The sequence below is a fragment of the Bubalus kerabau genome, chromosome 11, assembly GCF_029407905.1.
Source record: "Bubalus kerabau isolate K-KA32 ecotype Philippines breed swamp buffalo chromosome 11, PCC_UOA_SB_1v2, whole genome shotgun sequence".
Taxonomy (NCBI): Eukaryota; Metazoa; Chordata; class Mammalia; order Artiodactyla; family Bovidae; genus Bubalus; species Bubalus kerabau.
This window is the reverse complement of record NC_073634.1, coordinates 12,765,434-12,790,522: the sequence shown is the minus strand read 5'-3', so window position 1 is coordinate 12,790,522 and position 25,089 is coordinate 12,765,434. Positions and strand designations below refer to the sequence as shown.

At 45.4% G+C, this 25,089-nt stretch overlaps 1 protein-coding gene across 2 annotated transcripts in view; it reads left to right on the top strand.

The window, feature by feature from the left end:
• HK2 (hexokinase 2) overlaps window positions 1–25,089 on the top strand; it is a 68,742-nt gene that overhangs the window by 23,035 nt on the left and 20,618 nt on the right. The window contains exons 2-5 of one of the 2 annotated variants that reach the window (XM_055539541.1): window positions 1,871–2,033; window positions 18,672–18,820; window positions 23,650–23,769; window positions 24,370–24,465. In XM_055539541.1, coding sequence (XP_055395516.1) covers window positions 1,871–2,033; window positions 18,672–18,820; window positions 23,650–23,769; window positions 24,370–24,465 — 528 coding nt within the window. Of the gene's footprint in view, window positions 1–1,870; window positions 2,034–17,044; window positions 17,066–18,671; window positions 18,821–23,649; window positions 23,770–24,369; window positions 24,466–25,089 lie in introns of those variants that run through there. The other variant, XM_055539543.1, reaches the window with a different exon arrangement.

The following is a 25,089-nucleotide window of genomic DNA, read 5'->3' as shown; positions in this document are numbered from 1 at the left end:
CAAAATTTGTTTAAAACCTTTGGTTTTAATTTAGAACCAAAAAAGTTTGGTTCTAAGAAGATCTGACAAGAAAAGTGCTGGAAAATAGAACAGTCTGTTAATACTAATGAGCACATTTGTCAGGGAAAGCTCATTATAAATGTTTATGCTTCTTGGTCAGAGTTGGGCAAAGGACTGCTGCTGCTGCTGCTGCTAAGTCACTTCAGTCGTGTCCGACTCTGTGCGACCCCATAGACAGCAGCCCACCAGGCTCCCCCGTCCCTGGGATTCTCCAGGCAAGAACACTGGAGTGGGTTGCCATGTCCTTCTCCAATGCATGAAAGGGAAAAGTGAAAGTGAAGTCACTCAGTTGTGTTCGACCCTCAGCGACCCCATGGACTGCAGCCTTCCAGTCTCCTCCGTCCATGGGGTTTTCCAGGCAAGAGTACTGGAGTGGGGTGCCCAAAGGACAGGTGGGCGTTTACTTGTGATTCCCACAGGAGTAAGAGTGATGGTGGCCATCAGCCCAGCCAAGCCCATCAGGATTCCCTTGGGAATTCTGAAGTTTGGGAGCTGGAAAGAACAGGGTCTCTTCACCCCCCAGTTTGCTGATGAGGCTGGGAGTACCAGGCCCACCACCCTCATACCTTGAGGGCACAGCTGTAGCCTGGCCCAAGGGTCCTGATTCTACCCCCATCTCCATGGCCAGCAACCCCACCTGGCCTGGACGTTGCTGCTGCGAACAGGGATATTGTGGAAACTTGAGCGCCTCCTTGGATGGATTTCTATCAGATCTTTTTCTGATAGAAGAAAACTGGGAATATCCACAGCCAGAGCAGACGAGAGCCTTCAAGAAGCAGGCTGTCTGAAGGGGATTCCTGTTGTTTCTCCTTCTCTCAGTGTTAAATCTGGGAAAAGTTCACAGAAATTTATGTTGAAAACAATATAAATGAAATGACTAGGGAGAGCCGCCTCTGCCTCTGCGGATGGGGGAGGACTTTGGCTTTACCATGTGTATCAAGCCTCTGTCAATATATCACACACTGTGCTGGGCTTCAGGGATGCAAGCATGAACAAATAGTCATGGTTCTTGCCCTTGGTGCTTATGATTTGGGCACTAATATATGTTTCCAAATTGAGGTTGGTGATGTGAAGGGAAAAGTCAGAGTTCACGGAAAAAACAGGGAGGCCTGATTGTTTTATTAGGAAGATCAGAGAAGGCTTCTGTGCAGAGAGACCTGAAGGATTGGTAAGGGATCTGTAGATGAAGAGCAGAGTGAGGTGCTGTGTGGCCCGTGTGAACAGTCTTGCAGGCAGGGAAGGGCATGGTTGGTGTGTTGGGGGGCTGAGCCAAGGCTGGTCTGCACAAGGAGTGCAGAGGCACCTGGTAAGATGAGCAGTGGGCGAGGCTAGGCTGTATGGTAGGGCCTTGGAAGGGTTTCAGATTTGGTGCCAATGGGAGGCCGCAGAAAGGTTTTAAGCATGGGAATAGTATAGACTCTGTCTGGGGATGGAAAATGGATGGCAGAAGTAAAAGTAGAATCAGAGACTCTTATTAGTCTAGGAAGGAGGCAATGGCTGAGGGGCAATAGGGTTGGCACAACTGGCCTTGAGTGCAGAGGTAAAGAGATGAGCCTCCCCCCTAGCTGGCCTTTCCCCTGGTCTTCATCATTCTCCAGAAATAAAATTAGACCATTTTTCTAATTTGAATTTATAGTTAATTTTTTTTTTTAAGACAAAGTCCTGTCACAGATTCTGGTTTAATGGTCTTAATAACCTTCTGTACCTAATAGATTTTACCCTTTTGAGAAGCTGAATGATGTTCCATGACATAAATGAATACCATAATTCATTTAGTATATATGTCACTATGCACTTTCCCCTCTTTCAGGTTGACCAGTATCTCTACCACATGCGTCTTTCTGATGAAACTCTTCTGGAGATTGCTAAGCGTTTTCGCAAGGAGATGGAGAAAGGGCTTGGAGCCACCACTCACCCTACGGCTTCAGTAAAAATGCTGCCTACTTTTGTGAGGTCTACTCCAGACGGAACAGGTACTGTACCCACCGGGAGGGGTCTGGAAGCTCCTTTGCCTGGGGGAGACTTGGATGACTTTGCTCAGGGACCCAAAGAACTATGTACACCAGTGATGGTACTTTGGTTTTAAGCCTCAGAAGCCAACGCTGGCTAATTTAAGCATGTAGGGATTTGAATGGAAGTCTGTGGCATGGGATAGAGGGGAAGACTGGAAAGGAGGTAGCCCTGGCAGTCAAGGGAGAAGTAAATCTTTGTCATTCCTGCTGGGGTAACTACTATAGGCCATTTAATTCCATCCATGGCTCAGTAATGGCAACCCACACCAGTACTCTTGCCTGGAAAATCCCATGGACAGAAGAGCCTGGTAGGTTATGGTCCATGGGATTGCAAAGATTCGGACGCGACTGAGTGACTTCACTTTCACTTTATACCTTCACAGAGACTGCATACAGTGAGGGTCATAAACAACAAATATGCCTAAGATGCTTATGGCCATACACCATGGCAGTCACTCTTGAGCCCACCTACCTGGTACATTCCACAGGCTTGCTGGAGAATCACTGTGGTACAGATTGTTCTAGATTGTTTCTTGAACTCCATGAATAAAGACTACTAGAAATCCAAATAAACTTGGGATAATGTAAAAGAGACATGGTACATATTAAGGTATGAAAGTCTCTAAAATTGTGCAATTAGAACTTGTCGAGCTTTGTTTTATCCCCTTATTTGGATACAGTCTGTATTTCACGATGCACCTCCCCAAAAGTGATTTAACTAAACTGGAGAAAAGTGTCATGGGGAGACTGAAGTTGGAAGGTGGGTTCGGGCTAGATTCAGAAACCTTGTATGCATACCTGAAACACTGAGTCTTTCTTCAGTAATGCGCATTGGGGAATAGCTGAAAGTTTTTGAGAGGTGTGAGCAGAGCTGTCTTGGTAACACACATTGTCAGCAGTTTATGTAGAGTGTGTGTGCGTGTGGGGTGATGGGTGGTTAGTAGAGCACGGGGCATGGCCCTGGTGGAATGTAGTGGGCAGAGACCAGAGAGAATTCAAAGATCATACCAGGGTGTGGAGCACTGCTGCCCCAGGGTGGGACATCTCAGAGAAGGGAATGGAGCTAAGTTGTGCCGGCGCTTTCTGCAGACAAACTTGCCACACAGTTTGTTTCATTTAATCTTCATGACAACCCTCCATTTTAGAGATAAAGTATCTCTGGGGCCATGAGGAGTGAAGGATGTGTGATGACTGCCTGCATGTAGAGGGTGAGAGAAAGAGCCTGGAGGCAGCTGCCAGGGTAGTGGAGGAACTAGGAAGTACAGAGGCTGAGCCACCCGAGAGGAGATGAGGCCGGAAGGCGATGGTTGGTGAAGACCCGTACTTGCAGAGAAGCTCCGGGGGTGGGGAAGGGCACAGGGCAGGGCTTGTCCATGCACACGTGCTTTCAGTGTTTCCCTCATGCCTGGGTCCCTGAGGCTTACCTTTCTACAGTCCCTAAAAGAAGTACGTGTCTGCTAAAGCCTTGGGTCCCGGCGCTGAGAGTGTGGCCTTGTTCAGGAGTGTTCTGAGCGAGCGTGTCTCAGCCTTTCAGAGAGCTCCTTGAGTTCAGGAACCTCCTCCAGTTCTCCTGTGTCTCTTGTGTGCTCTCTGGAATGGCACATTTACTCTACCTGCCACTTCCTCTGACTGGCAGCCACACCCGCTTTTATTGTTTTTATTGGACATTCTGATAAATTTACTAGCTCTTTTAGTCCAGGGACCTTGTCTTTGTTTCAGGCACTAGCACTAAGCAAGTATCCTAAATATTTTCTAAATATATATTATGGGCTAAAGGATTTTTCTGAGCACTTAATGTAGTAATTTATTTACTTTCCACAAAACCCTATAAGATATGTACAAATTTTACCTAGTTTTTTTTTTTTTTTTTTTTTTAAGATGAGGAATTGGGAGCCTGAATGGTCAGATAATTTGTCTACGGTCACACAGCTAATGAGAAGCTGAGTCAGGATTCAAACTCGTAAATGCCAAAGGCTAGGCATCAGGGCTGCTGCCCTTGATCCATTATGTCGTACGTGCACACATGAGCCTGTCCACTCAGCAACAGAGCACACCGCACATGCTCAGTTAAAATTTTTTGAAATGGAGTTGGGGGTGGATGTCTGGCCTGGATTATAGGCAGGTGAATAAGCTTATTGGGGAGAACTAGGTATACAGCCAGCTTTTTCTGTTCTTGTTGCTTTCCTGAGATTGGAGCATGGAGATCTCCCCTTGCCTCTTAGAGTTTGAACCCATCGCTGTACTGTGTGGTCACAGATTCTGCCGTGCTAATGGAGACAGCACCTAACATGTAAAAGGAACACTGTGTATTATGTTAGTCGCTCAGTCATGTCCAGCTCTTTGTGACCCAGTGGACTGTAACTCGGCAGGCTCCTCTGTCCATGGAATTCTCCAGGCAAGAATACTGGAGTGGGTTGCCATTCCCTACTCCAGGGAATCTTCCCAACCCAGGGTTTGAACCTGCATCTCCTGCATTGTAGGCAGATTCTTTACAGTCTGAGCCACAAGGGAAGCCCCAACTGTGTATTGGAATGTTTTATTCACTTAAGCAGAGTAGGTGACCCCTAGAGTACTGGAGACCAGACTGTAGGAAATGGGGTCTCCAGCCCCATCATTTCTCATTTCCTGAGGTGTCCATGGGTCAGCTCCTCACCCCAGCTATCTGAGACTCAGCCTTTTTTCCTTCGTAAAAATAAGAGGTAGATCCAACAGTTCCAGTCTGTTCTACACGTCCTGGAACTAGTGTGTCACTGTGCAAAGTTCCTTGAATTACTGTAATGAAGGAAAGACCCATAATGTCCATCAGTTGGGCACTGGTCAATTAATGCAGAAAACAGTCCTCTGTAACCCAGCATAAACCATGAGACAGTTTTATCTAAATTCATGTTAAGATCATATATATATATATATATATATATATACACACACACAGGTGTGTAAAGTCTCAAGGACATGTATTAAGTTATTGGTAGGGTTTGCCTGGACTGTGAGGTTGGCAGTGACTACATATACATGTATATGACAACTCAGCAATTCTACTTCCAGCTATACCTTAAACAAATTTCCATATGAACTCAAGGAGACATGTCTAAGAATGTTCATGGCAGTGCTGCTTATAATAACAGTGTATTGGGAACCGTTTATAGACTGTGCGTGATGGGATGCTATGCAGCATATTACCAGAAAAAAAGTGTATAAATATGGATACATCTGAAAAAAAAAGAATGAAAACAGCAAGACATGTACCTCACAGTAGTTGAATGTAATTAAAAAAAAATCCCTCCAAGCAATGCTATATGTTGCTCATGCACACATCCTAAAATTGTTAGGGTATAAACTGGAAAATGTGCACCAGATAAATGTTAGGGTTGCTTCTGGAGGGAAAGAAAATTGAACTGGGGAGGGGAGCATGAGGGAATATAACTGAACATGGTCAACATCAGGGCTTTGAGTTTTATGTTTTGTTAATTGGGGGCTGTGAGTTCTGGAAGGTGGCAGAGAGGACCGCTAACTCTTTAGTCAATAAAACTTGCCAAAATGAAGATTCTTCTTTGTAAAGTGCTGAGAGAAGAAACGAGGGAGAGCTGTGTGCAGGGCCGCTGCCTTTCTCCGGACATGTCATGCAGCTGGTGAGGCTTGGCTGGCGCACCTGAGGGAGAGCTGTGTGCAGGGCCGCTGCCTTTCTCCGGACGTGTCACGCAGCCGGTGAGGCTTGGCTGGCGCACCTGCTTGCTGGTCAAGGCTGCGATCCAGACACTGAAGCTGCTGGTGGTGACTGCCCTTCTCTGCTGCAGAGGGCTAGAGGCCTTGCGCAAATGGTGCCTGATCCAGGCCAGCCTTCTTCAGCACCCTGATCAGCCCTTTCCAGTGTTACTTTTCTAATCTGGGAAATTAAACCTCAGATCTAAAGCTGTGATCTAGAAGGACATAGTCAGTGGCTGTCCAGCTCTTCTGGACTACATATTCATAGCAAGAAACTCATCCATAGGAATGTTGATAGACAACTGAAACGAGTTTCGGGAATTAATGTTTATTCTTAAATGTGACACAGATCTATTATCTTCTCTACTTTAGAACTGTCTGTAGTCAGGACTTAACTAATTTTTTTTTTCAGCTTGCAGTGTGAAAGCCACTATCTTAAATGCTCCTCACCCAGTTTTGTCCTGGTCAGGCCTTTGTAAAATTGGCTATTTCTTGCCAGGGGTGAGAGGTGCTTTCAGGGCAGTGTGTGGTAAGGGGCAAAGATTAGAATTCTAGGTTTAAAAGACTGTGAAAGTTGTATGCTTTCGAGTAGTTCATTTATGCCCCAATCCTCCATTTTCTCATTGTAAAAAGAAGAAGCATCAGAGGGTTGGCTCTCAGAATTAAGGGGGAGTCAGTCACGTAACTTTCTCAGTGTGTTGTAAGCTCAGTCATATGTAGCCACGACAGCAAGGTGCACACCCAGCACTGATTTTTTTTGCTCAGGGAGCAAGTGTGAGGGTTCATCCCTATCATTGGTGGTCCTGCATTTTGAAGCATGGCCCGAGTTCCAGCTTTCATAAGTCAGGTCTCAGCTATCTAATGGTAATCAGAGACCTGGTAAGAGAATGTGGCAGAGACTTCAGGAAGTTTCAGGCCATTCATTTATGATGGAGGCCTCCATTACACACAAGAAAAAAGAACCTCTAAATTATGGTTTGAGTTCTCTGTGAGAAGGAAGGGAATGTCAACAGCCAGAACCCCATGGCAGCTGACTTAAAAATATCTGTGCTTCATAGCTTGTGTAGACCATGCAGTACAAAGAAACATAGTTGGGACAGATAAAAATGAAATATTTATAAATGATCCAAGGATATCTTTGTTGTTGTTTTAATTGCTAAGTTGTGTCTGACTCTTTTGGAACCCTGTGGATTGTAGTCTGCCCCTGGTGACTCAGTAGTAAAGAATCTGTCTGCCAATGCAGGAGATGAGGGTTTGATTCCTGGGTTGGGAAGATCTCCTGATGGAAGAAATGGCAACACACTCCAGTATTCTTGCCTGGGAAATCCCATGGACAGAGGAGCCTGTCGCGCTGCAGTCCATGAGGTCACAAAAGAGTCGGACACAACTTAGCAAATAAACAATAACAAAAATATCTTGCTTGGTGACTGAATTTGGTGTCAGCAGGGTATGTATATGAAAAATGCTCCTGATTTGTTTTTTTTTCTCTAAGACAGTTTTAGGAAGTTGAAAGAACAATATAATGAACACCCATATACAGACTACCTAGAGGCTACATTTATATTTTAACCAAATCTATTTTATCACATTCCTCTATCCTTTTGTCTCTCAGTCTAGCTTGTTTTACTTGAGGCATTGCAAAGTACATTGTAGAAATCAGTTCATTTCAACCCTAAAACTTCAGCGTGCTCATTATTAACTAGAAGTCAATGTTATTCTTTTATCTTTTGATGTAAAATTTCGTACGAGATGCAAACCTTAAATATCATATGATGGACTGACAAATACATACACCTATTTAATACAACATCTATCAGGATAGAAAACATTACCATCAGTCCAGAACTTCGCTGGTGCACTTTCCCAGACAGCTCCTGTCCCCAACCCCCAGAAACAGTCCCTGTTTTAAATCCACATGTATTACTAGTTTTTCTTGTTTTAGAACTTCCGTTATATATAATCATACAGTAGTTACTCTTTACAAAAGGCTTCATTTACCCATCATAATGCAGGCTTTATCCATGTTGTGTATATCAGTAGTTCCTTTTTGCTTGCTGATTCTCTAGTGTGATTGGAATCCTATATGACATGAATTCTATGGACACCTGGGCTGTTTCCAATTTTCCCCTAAGGTGATGAAAGCTACTATAAACATTGTTGCACAAGCCTCTATATGGAAATGTTTCCATTTTCTTCCTTTTCTGGAGTAAACAACTAAGAGTGGAATTTCTGGGTCATAGGGTTTGGGATGTGTTTAATTCATAAGAAACTCCTGGACCAAAATGGTTTGAATTTTGGTTTCCAAAGTGGTTAAGCTATTTTATACTCCCACCAATGCTGTATGAGAGTTCCACTTGCCCCAATAATTACTGTCTGTAACTCCCCCTGCCTGTTTTGCTTTTGGCAGTGCAGAGTTGAATAGAGAAAGTGTTTATTCGTATCTGCCAGGAATCTCACCATCTTGAGCTCGCAGTAGGCAGCCCTAACCTAAGCTTGGCTGTGCATGTGATTGAGGTAATAGCCCCAAATACAGCCCGATTGGGACCTACTACGTGCCTCACAGGGATATGGCTTTCAGGAGCAGTTTCATCTTGAGAGGAAATGCAAGAATAATTGATATCATGTAATGATCACCCATGATGTCTGTTTATGTAAACAATCTATTCTATGCTCCATGCAAAGTCTACAAGAGAGATATTCCCAATGTAAAAATAAGACAGCTAAGGCTAAAAGAGATTGCCAAAGTCACCTGAGTCCAGTTAGTGACAGAATTGGACTTTAAGCATAGGTAGTCTTGACTCCAAGGCCATAAGATTCATGTTTACATTGGCTCATGTTGCTGAACAGAAGTTTCTAAAGCAAATCAAATTATTAGCTTTTAAAATTGACCATAAACATGGATTTGCTTTGTACCATTATAATCAGAAGCTGAAGTAGAACCCAACTAAAAATCTACAAATATTCCAGCATTCCAATTAATTATTTGTTAAATAATTTACATTTTTAGCAAGTTCTTTTTACCCCAGCATTCCAACTTAGAAACAAGCAGTCTTTGTAGCGTGTCTTTATTGCCCTTGTTGTCTTGGCAAGTTTGTTTAGATACAAGCATGTCTTAAGGCAGAGTTGATGAGATGGTTGGATAGCATCACTGACTCAATGGACATGAACTTGGGCAAACTCTGGGAGATAGAGGGGGCAGGGAGGCCTGAGGTGCTGCCGTCCATGGAGTTGCAGAGTCGAACATGACTTAGCAACTGAACAACAGCAAGGCAGGGTAAGATGAAGGTTTTGCTGTTTTGATTGTTTGATACTTCCCCACTTACCTGAATTGTGAATTGTTTATTTGAGTATATCTCAGTGGCAACCCACTCCAGTGCTCTTGCTTGGAAAACCCCATGGACGGAGGAGGCTGGTGGGCTGCCGTCTATGGGGTCGCAGAGTCGGACACAACGGAGGTGACTTAGCAGCAGCTTAGCAGCTACCCTCTGAAAAAGTGAAAGTGTTAGTCGCTCAGTTGTATCTGAATCTTTGCACACCCATGGATTGTAACCTGCCAGATTCCTCTGTACATACAGTCCTTCTCTAGGGGATCTTCCCAACCCAGGGATCAAACCTGGGTCTCCCGCAATGCAGGCAGATTCTTTACCATCTGAGCCACCAGGGAAGCTTCAAGAATACTGGAGTGCGTAGCCATTCCCTTTTCCACGGGGTCTTCCTGACCCAGGGATCGGACTCATGGCAGGCCAATTCTTTACTGTCTAAGCCATCCTCTGCTGCTAAGTCGCTTCAGTCGTGTCCGACTCTGTGCGACCCCACAGATGGCAACCCACCAGTCTCCCCCGTCCCTGGGATTCTCCAGGCAAGAACACTGGAGTGGGTTGCCATTGCCTTCTCCAATGCATGAAAGTGAAAAGGGAAAGTGAAGTCGCTCAGTCGTGTCCGACTCCTAGCGACCCCATGGACTGCAGCCTACCAGTCTCCTCCGTCCACGGGATTTTCCAGGCAAGAGTACTGGAGTGGGGTGCCATATTCCCTCCAGAGCAGGGAATGATGATGATGATGAAGAAACTAGACTTAGATTAGGCAACTAGTCTAAGTTGCATAGTGAGCAGATTGAAGCACTGGGGTTTGAGCCCAGCCAGCTGTGTTTCAATGCCTGGGCCATTAGGCATATCGCTAGTGCTGCATTTGTACTTATCTGCCCCCAACGCTGCTAGCACAATGCATTCATTCTTTGTTAGTAACTTAGGCCTAGCTATTCAGTTCATTTAATAGAGTCCCCACTGAGTCTGGTCCTCTATGGGGCAGCAGTGTGCTGAACTGCCTTGTGTCCCATCTTTGAAGAGTGAAAATTATCCTGGGGACATAAGGCTTGAACAGATGAAATGATTACTCAATGATATGGGGTCATATAATGCAAGCACACAATGTGATAAAGAGAGACTAGACGTGATAGGGTGCATGGAAGCTGGCATGGAACCCTGTAAGGAGCTCTTATCTTGGTTACTCAGCATTGTAGCAACAGCTGCGTAGTGAAGACATAGATCAATAGCTTTCATACATGCAGCTTAATAAGTGCATTTATATGGTACCTACAATATAAAATGAAGATTGTGTTGATTAGCCTCCATATCATCATATAATCATATAACTGGAGTTTATTAAATATTTACATGTGCCAGGCATTATGCCAAACACCTTATGCCTTCATTGCATTGATCTTGACCAAAAACTATATGTGCCTATGTGCCTTAGTCCCTGTGTCCTAGGGAGAGATGGGGAGGTCCTGGCTAGATAGGATATTATGACTATCCCTTTTTAACAGATGATGAAATCCCAATGTCAGATTTCTAATAATTTGCCCAATTATATGGCTAATATTATGGCTGAATGTTAAAATGGGATTTGAACCCAGGTTGGCCTGCCTGAAAACCTTTACACACTCAATGCCTACACAGTATTGCAGCAATCATATTTTAATCCTCTGAAGAGTGGTTTCATATCTATGGAACTAGTATAACAGCTCTGAGTTCCTTAAGAAACATTTCCTGAGGATAAAAGTACCAGAGTGGTGCTTCCTGATGGTGTTTTGGGAGTTCTGGGGGGCACTTAAGAAGTGTTATGTGCTCCAGGCCCCTTTAATTGGAGCAGGTTTATATTTCTTTATTAGATCCTGTTGGTGTGCTCTAATGGAGTATCTGAAATCTTGCAACTTAACAAGAGACTGCCGGATATGGTAATGACTGTGGTGTTCCCAGGTATGTAGGAAATACGTGCCTTGAAACATTTGTCTGGCAAAGTTAGTTTTGCTGGCTTACATACCCAAGACCTGGAGATTTTTAGTTGTCATCTCAATTGGAGTCCATGCCGTATATTCTTAGAGTAGACCGTCATGGCACCATGCCACCTTCCAGGATCCTCAGAGCTCTGGGAACGCTGCATCGGAGCTACTTATTTAAAGAAGGCTTCTGGAGCTTGTGGTTCTGAAGAAGTCCATTTAGTCATCTGAGGAAGCCCCAGGGTCGCGAGGTGGGCCCAGTTTTCAGCCTTAACAAGGCAGGGCATTGCCACTTTTGAACACAGTTGCCTTTGAGAAAAGGGTACTACTGCTACTTAAAAATTCAGAACAAAACCAGACCTGTTCTATTTGCAAGTCACCCTTTATGCACTGGTTGGCAAACTGCTCTGAGCTCCCTATGGGAGGGGCAGGTGGTGATCTATTTTAATCAGTGGCAAGTACCTAGTGATTGAAAATAAACTGTTGGGAAATTCAGCTGGCTCTCACCCCTCACAAATTACGTGGACATTGGGAGTGGGTGACTTGAACAATGCAGGAGATATGGCCTGCTCAAACACATTACTGATGTCCCATCAGCCAAGATGATGGTGAGTATCACATTCAGGCCGTTAGTTACTCAGATGCCGTTTTAGTCCTCCTCAGCCTTTCCCTGGGATGGGTGAGTTCCCAGGAGAAATTGAAATCCCTTTATCTTGCTGACCTTAGGTGTTTGATAAGAACCTCAGTGAAAGTGCGGCTTCCCTGGTGGCTCAGACGGTAAAGACTCCATCTGCAATGCAGGAGACCTGGGTTTGACCCCTGAGTCAGGAAGAGCCCCTCCAGAAGGAAATGGTAACCCACTCCAGTATTCTTGTCTAGGAAATCCAATGGACAGAAGAGCCTAGTGGGCCACAGTCTGTGGGGTCACGAAGAGTCGGACACGACTGAGTGACTACCCCTCACTGAAAGTGGGCACAGTGGTAGTCCAGGATGGGGAATGAGTCAGCAAACAAACTCTGCCGGAGGGAACAACTTGAATCTTAAACCACTGGGCAGTTTGATGGAGGGTGGCAGGACCTAATACTCTATTGCTAGTTCCTTTTTTTTTTTAAATTTATTGATTTGTCCATATCAGGTCTCAATTGTGTCATGCAGGACCTTTCACTAGTTGTGGCCCTTGGACTTCAGTAATTGTGGCATGCAGGCTCCCCAGCTGCAGTGCTCGGGCTCTGGAGCGTGCGGGCTTAGTTGCCTCATGGCATGTGGGATCTTAGTTCCCTAACTAGGGATTGAACCTGCATCCCCTGTGTTGCAGGACAGACTCTTAACCACTGGACCAGGGCTCAGGAGCAGGGAAGCCTGGCCTGTTCCTCTTCACTGTGAGTTATTTGCTTCTGATAGAGGGTTGTTACCCCTTCTTTTGTCTGTTTTTGGAGGGGCATGTTCTTAATTAGGAGGTCCTTCATCGAAGAGGGCTTGGGGAGTGTCCAGGAAGTTGGGAACAGGCGTTTCTGTAATGGTATGAGACAGCACCAATTTGCAGCTAGCGGAAACACCTGCCTCAGAAAGCTTTATTAGGTCCTGGGTTCCTGTGAGGACAGGGCTGTGTCACCAGTGGGTGTCTGTCCACCACCTCCCACTCAGTTTTGAAATCATTAGGCCCAGAGGGGTGGGGCAAGTTACTGATAGAGATAAGGGTGTTTTTGCTTTCTTTTTCAACACTTTATGGCTTATTGCTTCCATCCTAGACTCTGCGTCAGGTAATCCTCAGCTTCAAGGAAGCAGTGCCATGAGAAATATGGGTGAGGTGCATAGGGAACGTAGGTATTGAAGTCAGATGAACTTGGGGTCACATCCAGCAGGCCTTTACCCCTGAATGATCTTAACCAAGTGACTCAACTTCTGAGCCACACTCTCACTTCCTTTGAAACCCAGGCCAGCTTAGAGCCTGTGGCAACCTCTGGGTTTTATGCTTTTGGCATTGATAATGAAGAATCCCACCCTCCCACACCTTCCCACCCCCCACTTTTTTGGCCGTGCCTAATTTGGCCTAATTAAGAACAAAGCTGGTGGGATCTTAGTTCTCCAACCAGGGACTGAACCCAGGCCCTCAGCAGCAAAAACTCAGAGCCCTAACTACTGGACCGCCAGGGGAGCCCCAGAAATGAATAATTCCTTATTTGAGAATTTATAATTTTCTCATGAGCAGCCTCCTTGCTCACTACAATAGAAAACTTTGCTGGAAAACTAGACCTGAATTTAAATATTGGTTTTAGTTTTTCTTGACTTGAGCCTTGGCTTTCTTATCTGGAAATGGGGGTCATTGATGATTAATTCGGAGAAGGCAATGGCACACTCCAGTACTCTTGCCTGGAAAATCCCATGGATGGAGGAACCTGGTGGGCTGCAGTCCATGGGGTCGCTAAGAGTTGGACACGACTGAACAACTTCACTTTCACTTTTCACTTTCATGCATTGGAGAAGGAAATGGCAACCCACTCCAGTGTTCTTGCCTGGAGAATCCCAGGGCTGGGGAAGCCTGGTGGGCTGCTGTCCATTGGGTCGCACAGAGTCGGACACGACTGAAGCAACTTAGCAGCAGCAGCAGATGATTAATGAGATTATGTTTATAAACATCATTTAACAAATTTCTCTTCTATTAAAAATATCTACATATTGGGCCTTAAATTAACTGAATCTCCTCCATACCTGCCTCTGTCTTTTCATTGTTTTATTACCACAATAATTCAGATGCACGTAGGGAAGTCCGAGCTGTGTCCCGGAGACCAGAGGTGAAGGCAAGGTTCTGGGCTTCAGTTTTTCAAAAAAGTCACATAAGAAAGTATAAGATAAATTTGATCTTTCAAATAAACCTATAGTAAAACCTTGCTTCTTTGATTTTTTTGTAGTGGTGGTAACACCATTTAGAAGTAACTGGAGAGAGAGACTTATAAAGGAGAGTGAATGCAAATATCCAACTGGAAAAAAAATTGCAGATATACAACCAATGAAACTATTCTTTTTAATATACAAAGAGCTCTTTTAAGTTATTAATAAAATAAAAAATATATGTGTTTAAAAGGCAAGACATGTGAGTAGAAAATTCACAGAAAAAAGAATTTACACTGCCAGTCAGTAATTCAAAATGTCTAACCTACACAAAGGAAAGGAGTGATTAATTGTACGTGACATAGACACGCTGGTGACAGTGAAACCCATTTGTTGGTTTATCTGGAAAGGATTTTTAGGAAGATAATATGGTGATATCTTTGGTTTTCCTGGTGGCTCAGATAGTAAAGAATCTGCCTGCAATTCAGGAGACCCAGGTTCGATCCCTGGGTTGGGAAGATCCTCTGGAAAAGGAAATGGCTACCCACGCTATTATTCTTGCCTGGGAAATCCCACAGACAGAAAGCCTGATGGGCTACTGTCCATGGGGTCACAAAGAGTGGGACATGTCTGAGTGACTAACACACTTGGTAGTTAAAGACATAAATCCGTAGAACCAGCAATTCAAATCCTTTTCACAGAATGTGTCAGCTAACGGTCTTCCCTGTGTTTTTTTGAATAATTTTCTTTATTTCTTTATTTTTGCCTGTGCTGGGTCTTATTGCTGTGAGAGCTTTTCACTCGTTGTGGCGAGCGGGGGCTACTCTCTAGCTGGGGTGTGGGGGCTTCTCTTGTTGCGAAGCCCGGGCTCTAGGGCACGCAGGCTTCAGCAATTGCAACACGTGGGCTCGGTGGTTGTGGTTCCCAGGCTTGAGAGCACAGGCTCCGTAGTTGTGGTGCAGGCACTTAGTTGCTCCGTGGCATGTGGGATCTTCCTGGACCAGGGATCAAACCTGTGTCTGCTGCATTGGTGGTCAGATTCTTTACCACTGAGCCACCAGGGAAACCCTGTTTGGGTTTTTTTTGTTGTTGTTTGTTATTTTTAGTATTTATGTATTTATTTGGCTGTGCCGACTCTTACCTGTGGCACATGGGATCTTTCAGTTGTGGCATGTGGGATCTTTAACTGCAACATGTGGGATCTAGTTCCCTGACCAAGGATGGACCCTGGGCCCCCTGCCCTGGGAGCATGAAGTCTTAGCCACTGGACCACCAGGGAAGTCCCTAGTCTTCCCTGTTTTTGTAGTGTCTAAGGACACTCAGGACTTCCCAGGTGACTCAGTGGATAAAGAATCCACCTGCAATGCAGGAGTCATAAGAGATGCGGGTTCAGTCCTTGGGAAGATCCCCTGGAGGAGGGCTTGGCAACCCACTCCAGTGTTCTTGCCTGGAAAATCCCACGGACAGAGGAGCCCGGTGGGCTCCAGTCCATAGGGTCTCAAAGAGTCAGACATGACTGAAATGAGCACACACAAGAACACTCAAGAACATTAATAATGGTTGCTTTGGGGATGTGGAGAAGAAAAGAGATATCTGCTTTTCATTTTTTCCCACTTTTGTACTGTTTGAACATTTTAAAAATCAGATGTTAAAATTGTTTTCTAGACGTAACAACTTGCTTAACAATAAAATAAATCTTACCTCTGATCTTAGGATCTTCTTAAATATTTTGTTTAACAAATGAACCGTCAATGAGCAAATGAAATATGAGATGTTTTCTTAATCCATTGCCTCATACACCAAATATAATCATTCAGCAGAATAATCTTGCTGGGCCTCTCTGGGTCCTATGCCCTGTGGCTGTGTACTTAAGAAACCAGCTATAGGTTTCTCCTGTAGATTCTCCTGCCCCAGAGCCTTGCTCCTGCCCAGCCAGTCTGACTGTCCCAGACCCACAGATACCATCCCCTATCATACCAAATCACACAGCCTCTGCTCTGGACTTCTAGGATGTCCTGGAAGGTAAACAGTGGTGGTAGGACTTGGGCCAGGAATAGGATAGGAGTAGGCAAGAATTAGAGGGGCTGAGAACTAGGAGAGAGGAGCTACATAATCAAAGAAGCCATGCAGTGACAGCAGTAACTGCCGACTGACGTCTTACTGTGGACATGTATACTCAGTTACAATGTGTTCTGTATTTTGTGTCAGCTCATGAGCCCTGGGAAAGTCAGCATTATGAGCCCTGTTTTGTAGGTGAGGTGACATGCTCAGAGAGTCCATACAGGTACTGAAGCAGCTGAGCTGGAATTCAAAACAAAGCCTGCTGCTGCTCTGTGTGAGCAGCTCATGCATGGTGGGCACTAGGGAAGGGGTCCATTCACTGTCTCAAGGGGTCACCTTACAATTTAGCTCCAGGCGTCATGATGCTGGGCCTGTCTCAGAGATATTGGACTCTGGAAGGACTAAAGTCTTTGGCTGTGTTAGTTGTGATTATGAGTGTTTGTGGAGGGGCATCAGGCAGCAGAGATGAAGAGGAATGTCTGAACTGGCGGAGTCTGAAAAGAATGACATTCCTTCTTGGGAATGGATTTATCAGCAGTACTTTATTATTTGTGATTTCCCTACAGTCCATCAGCAAATACTGCAAAACCACCATTCTTGATGGAGCTGTCCCCTCCAGTGAATCCAGCTGGGCTAGCCTTGAATCGTGACCAACCAGGGGTAGCCTCGGCTGCCTCAATCCCCCGCGGTCGCCGATTCAGCAGATTCACGTATCCTGGGCTGCAGAATGCTGAGGCAGGCGATTCATCTTTGATTTTCCTTTTCATCCCCCATGAGAGCCTCACATAGTTTTCTGTACAAACTGGCTGACGTCCCACTGCCAGGGGAGGCTCAGAACTGGTATGCCTGGAAAAGTCACCCATGGCCACAAGGGGAGCAGTCTCTCTAGATGGGGTTGAGGTTGCCCTAGCTATCTAGCAACAGTGGCTAAAGGGCTGGGGGACCGCTAGATGCCATGGAAGGGACAGAAAATTAGTACTTCCTGAAGAGGAGTGCTGAAGTCTCTGGCAAAGATTCTGGTGGCTTTTCTTAGACAGATTTCTTCAGTCTTGCCTCAGGATGTTTCCTTTACTTTTTTTCAGTCTGAGAAGCAGCCCTGACGCTGGGCCTGGGAGACTCAAGTGTGAGTATCAGGCTGTGTTTGCCAAGAGCCTGGATGGAAGGTTTCTAGTCCTTATTGAGTGTGTTCTGAGTTCTTGGTGTTGTGCTGGGTACTTGAGGCTGTTACTTGGTTTTCCCCTCACCTTAGCCACATCAGGTAGGAAGCTCCTGCTCTGGAGATGAGGCAGCTGAAGCTCAGAGGCTCAGGAATCTGCCATGTCCCCAGAGTGGCTGGAGTTCTGGTATGGGTAATGTGGGAGCCAGAGCCAGTCTCTCTTATGTATTGTTACCAGCAGACCAGGGTTGTGTGGAGGTAAGGCCCATGTAATCTCGGGGGCATGATGTCCACTTCAGGCTGCCCCTCTGGATGGTAGGGGCTGTGTTGGTGAGTGCCCTCAAGGAGCTGGACAGAGGTTGGCTTTTCTCAGGACCAAACACTCCTTGCTGCTGAGAGCATGTGCGTCAGAATAACCCCTTGTTTCTCTTAGTCAGAGTGCATCCCAGATCCCCTTGATCCATTCTCCCTTACTTCAGTGGCAAGTCTTCCATCAGGAGAAGGGCTGAGTATTGACAAACATGCCAATAAGTGAATCCCCCACCTCCAACCCCCGAAACAATCATGTATCCTTTCAGAAGGCGTGTGGCAGGGCACTAGAAGACTGGTGGAGCAGGCCTGGTTGAGGAGACTGCTCAGGGGACAAGTCCACCTTGTCCCAGTCCTGGCCTGCCCCCTGAGCCCCAGCCCCGGCTCTGGCCTCCATGCCTCTTCAGCACTTCCATTCTGCACCACACAATGGTGTGTGTCCCCGCAGCCCCTATTATCGTCGGGAATCTCTGGATGTTTCCTGTTCTGCTCTGCTTATTTCCTGGAGGGACTGTGCCTTCCCGTGGCACCTGGAGCTCTTGACACACTTGTGTCTGAGGAGTCTCCCTCTCTCCCCTCTCGTCCCCGCCCCGTGGCTTGTCTGAGTGGCCGGACTCTTGTCTCATATACTCTTAGGTCAGCATTCTCTCACACTTGAGTAAGCCTGGGATTTTTTTTGGCAGGGGGCACCTGCTAGACTTATTTACGAGGCCTCTTAACTTACAATTGGCTGGATCCCATTCCACTCCCTCGTGTGACTCTCATTCCTGCCGAGGCATTTTGCCCTCACTGTGTACAAACTTAAAGACTACATGTTCAGAGATCACAATTTGGCAAAAGGCCCAGGGGGGCCACAAGCTTGTAGCAGTGTATTGGGTGTCCTGGGGGCATGAAGAACAAAACCGAGGCCTGGTCTCTTGATGCAGGGCTTGATGGGCCCTGTGAGTTCAATGGGGACTTGGGTGAAAACCCTTGGGAAATAGTCAGCTTTTGTGAGGGGGGTGGGCACCCCATCATTGGATAGGAAACTGATTCTTCATGTGTATCCTAAAAGTAATATACAAGTGCTTAGCATTAAGAAAAAGAATGAGGCAATACATAAAAGTGTGTAGAAAAAACTAAGACCCACTTTTTTCACCCACATCTCATCACCCAGAGATGACCAGTCCAGTGTTTATGGCAGGATTATTGGGTTTTATGTTTTGGTCTCTGTGAAACAGTTACGCTTTGTCTCCTGAACTAATAGTGGCCCTTCTCTCTGCAGAACATGGAGAGTTCCTGGCTCTGGACCTTGGAGGGACCAACTTCCGTGTGCTTTGGGTAAGAGTAACAGACAATGGACTCCAGAAGGTTGAGATGGAGAACCAGATCTATGCCATCCCCGAGGACATCATGCGAGGCAGTGGCACCCAGGTATGACGGCCACTGGGGCTCTGGGCCCTACAGGAGCAGATGATGCTCCTTCTCTGTGGTCTTGGAGGGAGGAGACCTTGACTCCCCTGTTTGCCAGGTGATGCCCCTCAATGCCTGGAGGTTAGGTGGGGGCCTCCATCAGGAGAGGTACATGTGGCCAGAGAGCATATGCACGAGACCCCAGGGTCTGGATGTGCTTTAGTGGGAGGGATTTTGACTTTCTGTCTCATCTGAGCTCTGCTTGCATGCACTGGTGATTGAGGAATCTGATGTCAGGAGGCTGGACCAGTACACCTGGATACCTATGGTTAGTGGTGTCATTGAATAGCAAGTCAGGAGAAGACATAATTGTGGCTTTACACTGCCACCTGTCACGGTGATTGTTCTGACTCACCATTGTTAGCATAGCAAAACATGGAATGGAACCTGCTTCTTAACCTTTTTGGTTATTTGCTCTCCCTCTTTTTGACATTCTAAAACAGGAGAGGTTTTACACACAGGGATAGGAGCCTGTTGAAAAAAATCCAGCTTTGGGGTGTCTCTTCTACCTGGCGCTGCAGTGGGCTCTGTGTACTTCCACACTGGCCCCAAGTCATGCTAAGTCATCCCCACATCTCTGTGACCCCAAGTCACGTTCTGTACTCAGCACATACGATAGAAAGAGTGGATGGAGAAGAAATGTGAAATCCAAGTAAGAGCCATCTCAGTGATAGCTAGAAGAGAACAAGCAAGGATGGACTTGCCATCAGGATAGTGTCTGAACGTGTGTTAAGCACTTACTGTGTACTGGCTCATGGATCCTCACTGGGAATCAGAGTCCTGGTCTACCCTTTCAGTTCTTCAGATCCAGCGGGGCCACCGAGACACACACATCGGCCCAGCAGAAGTCACACACATTTGTGTGGATTTCCTCCTTTCGTCCTCACACTAGCCCTAAGGCTGGGTGCTTCTATTCTGTCCACTTTTAGATGTGGAACTGGGCTTTGAAGGATTGAGTGACTTGGCCTTAGATTACAGGGGAGGGAGGGGCCAGAGGCAAGGCACAAAGCCAGATCCAAATGACCAGAGCCTGTGTTTGTCCGGCCCTAGGAGGCTCCATCCGCTTTTCAGGCCCCGTGATGTGGTCTGTGGGAATGGTGCTTCCTGGAATTAGGCAGTATGGTGGTCTAGGGTCCCTACTACCTGCCCCTGCTTCCAAAGTAGAAAGCAGTCCCCAGAGGGGCTAGTGCTGACTCTTGGGGGCTCTCCCTCTCAACAGTTCCCCCAGGAGAGCCTTCCTACAGAGGGCGCTCATTGCCACCACAGCAGAAGTATCTGGTCGGTGGGTGGGTGATGGCCACAGGCTCAGCCATTGTTCTCTGTTCTTCGGTATCCAAGGACAGTGGTGACCCTTTCACCTGCTCTGCACAAGCTTCCTCGGGATGCTCTTTCTGCTCCTACTCTAGCTGCTCTCAGTTCATGGAGAGGAATCACCTAAGACATTCCTGGATACTCACACAGCTATAGGGATCACTCTTGAGCGCTGGCTATTCCTGCTGTGTTTATTATACCTAATATGTACTCAATAAAAGTGTGAATGGAGGAGGTGATATCTAAGTAAGGGGCTCATCTTGCATGGTCATCTCTTGAGCCTTAGAGCTTGGAAGAGGTAGGAACTTCTCCCTTCTAATGCACTGTTCTTCCCGCCACAGCAGACCACCTCCTAGAAAGGGAATTTCGGACCATGAGCAGGACACGTAGGGGAGAGAGTTTTAGATATTTTGTGCGTCCTTGGGGACGGCCCTGAGGGAAAACCTGCTTTCCTAGTTTTAATGCTGGGGTTGGGCTACAGTCTCTGGGACTGTAGGATTTGAGCTCCACTGAGGTTGTCACCTGGCTCCAAAATACAGAAACAAAATGTGTTAGTCCAACAAATCTATGAAACCCATCTGAAAGAAATTATGACTCGATTGCAATACAAAGGCTTCCAGTAGATTAAAAAAATGCTATATAAAAATGAAACAAAGAAAACTAGAAAATACAGGTGCTCATTTCATCCCAAGGAAGGGAAAGAATGCTATCATCGTAAAAACTGCAGAAAACTGGGATGACCCAGAGGGATGGGATGGGGAGGGAGGTGGGAGGGGAGTTCAGGATGGGGAACACGTGTACACCTGTGGCAGATTCATGTTGATCTATGGCAAAACCACTACAATATTGTAAAGTAATTAGCCTCCAATTAAAATAAATAAATTTATATTAAAAAAAACTGCAGAAAACACTTGGTAAAAAGATTGGAAGGAAAGTCATAGTGGCTATTTTAGTGATAGAATTATTGATGCTTTTTCCCCTATCTTTTCCTTTTTCTTTCTTTCTTTTTAAAATATTATCCATCAACCTTTAATTATAGGAAAACAAATAAAATTTAGTTAAAACCATGACCAAATCACCATACTCAAAACTTGCAAAGGTTTTTGAAGATCTGTGAACCTGGGTAGTATGAGTCCTGGACAAAGTCTGTCTCATGGCCCATGAACTTCCACTTGGGAACAGTGAATTACAAATTGTAATAGCAGCCAGTTTAGATTTTTTAGTGTTTCCTGTGAGAAGGGGAGTGAGCAGATTCTCAGATCAATAATGGAAAGGAAGTCTTTTTCCCTTCATAAAATAATGCCCTTTGAGCCTTTTTATGGCAGGAAAGTGTTAGCTCCTTCTCCCAGTATCTTATCCTTAGATCATCAGCTAACAGAAAAGGAGATAGTCTTCCTTTAAAGGAAGCAGATGGTCTCCTCCTCCCCTCTTTTAAAGAGCTGCAGGTTCTTCTAACCCAACACTGTCCCATAGAACTTTCAGAGTGGTAGAACTGTTCAGTATCTGCCCTGTACTGCGAGGCAGCCACTAGCTACTTGCAGTATTGAGCACTTGCATATGACTAGTGTGATTGAGGAAGTGACTTTTTAAAAATTCCAATTAATTGAAATAGCTACAGATGGCTAGTGGCTACTGTATTGGGTAACACATTATCTAATGCCTCTTCACTGCCTCTCTTTTTTTCTCCTGCCTACCCCTGTTGGTAGTGCAATTGGAAAGAGCAATGATCGGGGCTGGGAGAGGGGAAACCATTGCTCGTTCTTCAAACCCTCCCCCTATCTCTGATGATTGGCCTTATCTCTTTGCACAGCTTCTGTAACTTCCTTTTTTTGGGTCAAACTATTGTACTAAAGATAATTTTGATTAGAGTACCAGGAAGAAGGTTCTGGGAATTTGTTTAACCCTATTGTAAATTGTGTCACCGATCAACTTGCCAACAGAACAGAACTTGCTGAATATCTATGCAGAAACCCTCTTTCCACATTAAAATCCTTGATCTCTGCTCAAAGGAGTTGGCACTTAGGCACTGGGGATACTCTTAGTGAGAGAGCCCTGTCATTACCCAGCATGTACTCTTGAGAAAGTTTTGGCTTGGAAATTGAGTGTTTCAGCATTACCTGAGGTTAGTTTTACACATGACCAGACAGAGACAGGATCCACTGGGAAGTTCAGTTAGAGCCAGTCCCCTTCTAGAAGGGGCTGGCCTTGTCTTCCTAGATTCTTCCCACTGACTGAGCATACCCCAGACATCTGGGGGGCCAGTGCACCTCTTAACCTACCCTGTCACCCCAAGCCTCTCAGTCCCTTTGTAAATGCAAATACTTTTGGTGGTTTAGTGCAGTGGTTCTCAAACCACTGCTTCAGGATTACTTCGAAGGCTCTACCACCACCTTCTGATTCAGGAGGTTTAAGTTTGGACATGATGATGATGCTGTGGACTACACTTTGGGAGTCCCTGGACTAGTGGAATCTTCCTTGCTTCTGCCCAGAAAAGAAAAGAAACATTATCTCCTTTCACCTCTTTTGGCTTTTAGATTTTGCCATCTAGTCAACCTGGCTCTTTGAATCTGCTCAGTCTTTTGGACCCTTGCTTACTTTTTACACCAGAACATTCCTAGCCTCAGCCTCTGTGTTGAAGGGGTCACCAATTTCTCTTTGAGGATTTTGAATGGGGAAAAAGGAAGCCAAGGGGCTATGGGCTTTGAGACAAATTGAAAGTGGATGATTTCTTAGGCTTACAAGTTTTCTTGGGAGCTTCGGATCCTGCTTACAATAGTTATATTGTGAGTGAGGCTGCCCATCCACAAACCCTGTTTCTTTTTCAGTGCTCTTTGTGAACTCACTTAGGTTCTCATATTGAAGTTAGAAAACAAAGATAACTTCTTGGAATTGCCCCCAGAAGGCTGGTTTTTAGAATGGAGGAAAGATCTAAAAGTTACTTTTGTTAAGTTCATTTATAGAATGCCAACAGAGAATGTCCCATCCCTTCCCCCAGTCACAAGAGACCGGATTGCTAAAATACTTGTTGGCAGTCAGATGGGTTGCCCTTTCTGGTAAGATAATCAGCTGTGCCTCCTTGTCAGGGGAGGTTCTGACAGAGCCACTAAAGGGTACTCTGTTCCTAGGGCCTGTGATGACTTTCTGATTAGCTTTGGCTGTGATTTTTTCCCCTGCCTAATGTGGTTATTTTGATAACCCCATTGTGGTTTGGATAAATGGTCTAAGTGGAAGACAGAATTTAATAATCACTAACTAGTGTTAAGTCCTTATATGTGTTGACTTATTTAATCCTTTTGGTAACTTGTGAGCAGGTCCAGTTATCACCCCTATTTTATAGCTGAACAAACTAAAACTTCAGAAGGGATACATATCTTGCATGTACTCAGCCAAGCTAGTTCCTTACTGAGCCCAAAGTCCTTGCTCTTAATCTCTATGCCTTTCTGCCTCCCTGCTCATCTTCCTGTGTTGTGTGCCCTTAGCTGTTTGATCACATTGCTGAATGCCTGGCCAACTTCATGGATAAGCTACAAATCAAAGATAAGAAGCTCCCTTTGGGTTTTACCTTCTCGTTTCCCTGCCTCCAAACAAAACTAGACGAGGTAAGACGAATCCTTCAGACCTTTTTGTTGCTTCATTCTTTGGACTGGGGGGACTGGAAAGAACTCTGAGCCTCTTGCTACTATGGTGATGGGCTTGCTCTGATGGGTTGCATGGACAATGTTTGCGTATTGGGAGATCTGTCCTTCTAGGAGAGTGTGTGTAGGTGTATGTGAGAGGGATGGTAAAGAGGTGTTGGAGAAGCAGGGAGTCTCAATCACTGTCCCCTCAGGTGACTAAAAGCAGGCCGACATACATTGCACATTATCCTTATCCCTCTTAGGGAAACAGGAGTGAGAAATTAGTCAGGGACTCCTTTGTTCCAAAGTGTCATGATAAACATCCTTGAAAGTTTACAATGTTAGGATACAAGAATCTTATTTTGGCAGTTCTACAGCCTGCTTCTTGGGGACAGTAAATCATTCATTTAACCTCCTTACTTGGTCTCTAACATAGTTTCTCCTTCACAGGCTAATAAGGAAGTCCTGTATAAATTCAGTCATGACTTTAGTTTTAGTTTAGCCCCATGGCAGAGGTCTCCTAATGATGAGGAGTACAGACTGAGTTTTGTGGGAGATCAATATTTCTTGGTCCTTTTCCAGAGTTTCCTGGTCTCGTGGACCAAGGGGTTCAAGTCCAGTGGTGTGGAAGGGAAAGATGTGGTTACTCTGATCCGGAAGGCCATCCAGAGGAGAGGGGTGAGTAGGGGCAGCAGAGAGAGATGCAGGGGCTTGGGGTCTGGAGGCCCTTTGCATTCTTTTGAGTCCACTTTGAAGTCTTGCCTTGTCGGGTCCTCAAATTGGCATGAGAATTTTTTGTGGGTCTTAAGGAGAGGTTTTCTTTTCTTCTTCTCTGTTATGTCACCCAAAAATCTTCGTTTTTTTTCCCCCCCAATTTTATTGAGAGTTAGCTCCCAATAAAGTATAAGTTTAAGGTGTGCTGCATAATGACACACCTATATATTGAGAGACAATTAGCACAGCAGTGATCTTATATATGATCAGATGCCTTTGGGGTCTTTAGATTAGCATGATGGAGAACTCTTCATAGCCTTGGTGAAAGAAAAACCCTCATTTTCAAATGAGAAGTTTGGGATTTATGTTGGTATCAGGGTGGAATGGGGCAAAGAAAGGACATGATAAAGGTCTAGTCACAGAAGGGCAAGACCTACTGGGAGGGAGGGAGAGATAAAGAAAAGAAGAAAGAGAATGAGAAGACAATGATAACAAGATAGGCTCTTCTTAGCGTAGTAACAGCTGTGAACTAGACTGCAGGCCTGCTGTGAGGGAAGCCCTCTGTGATGAAGACCAGTGGGGTGGGCA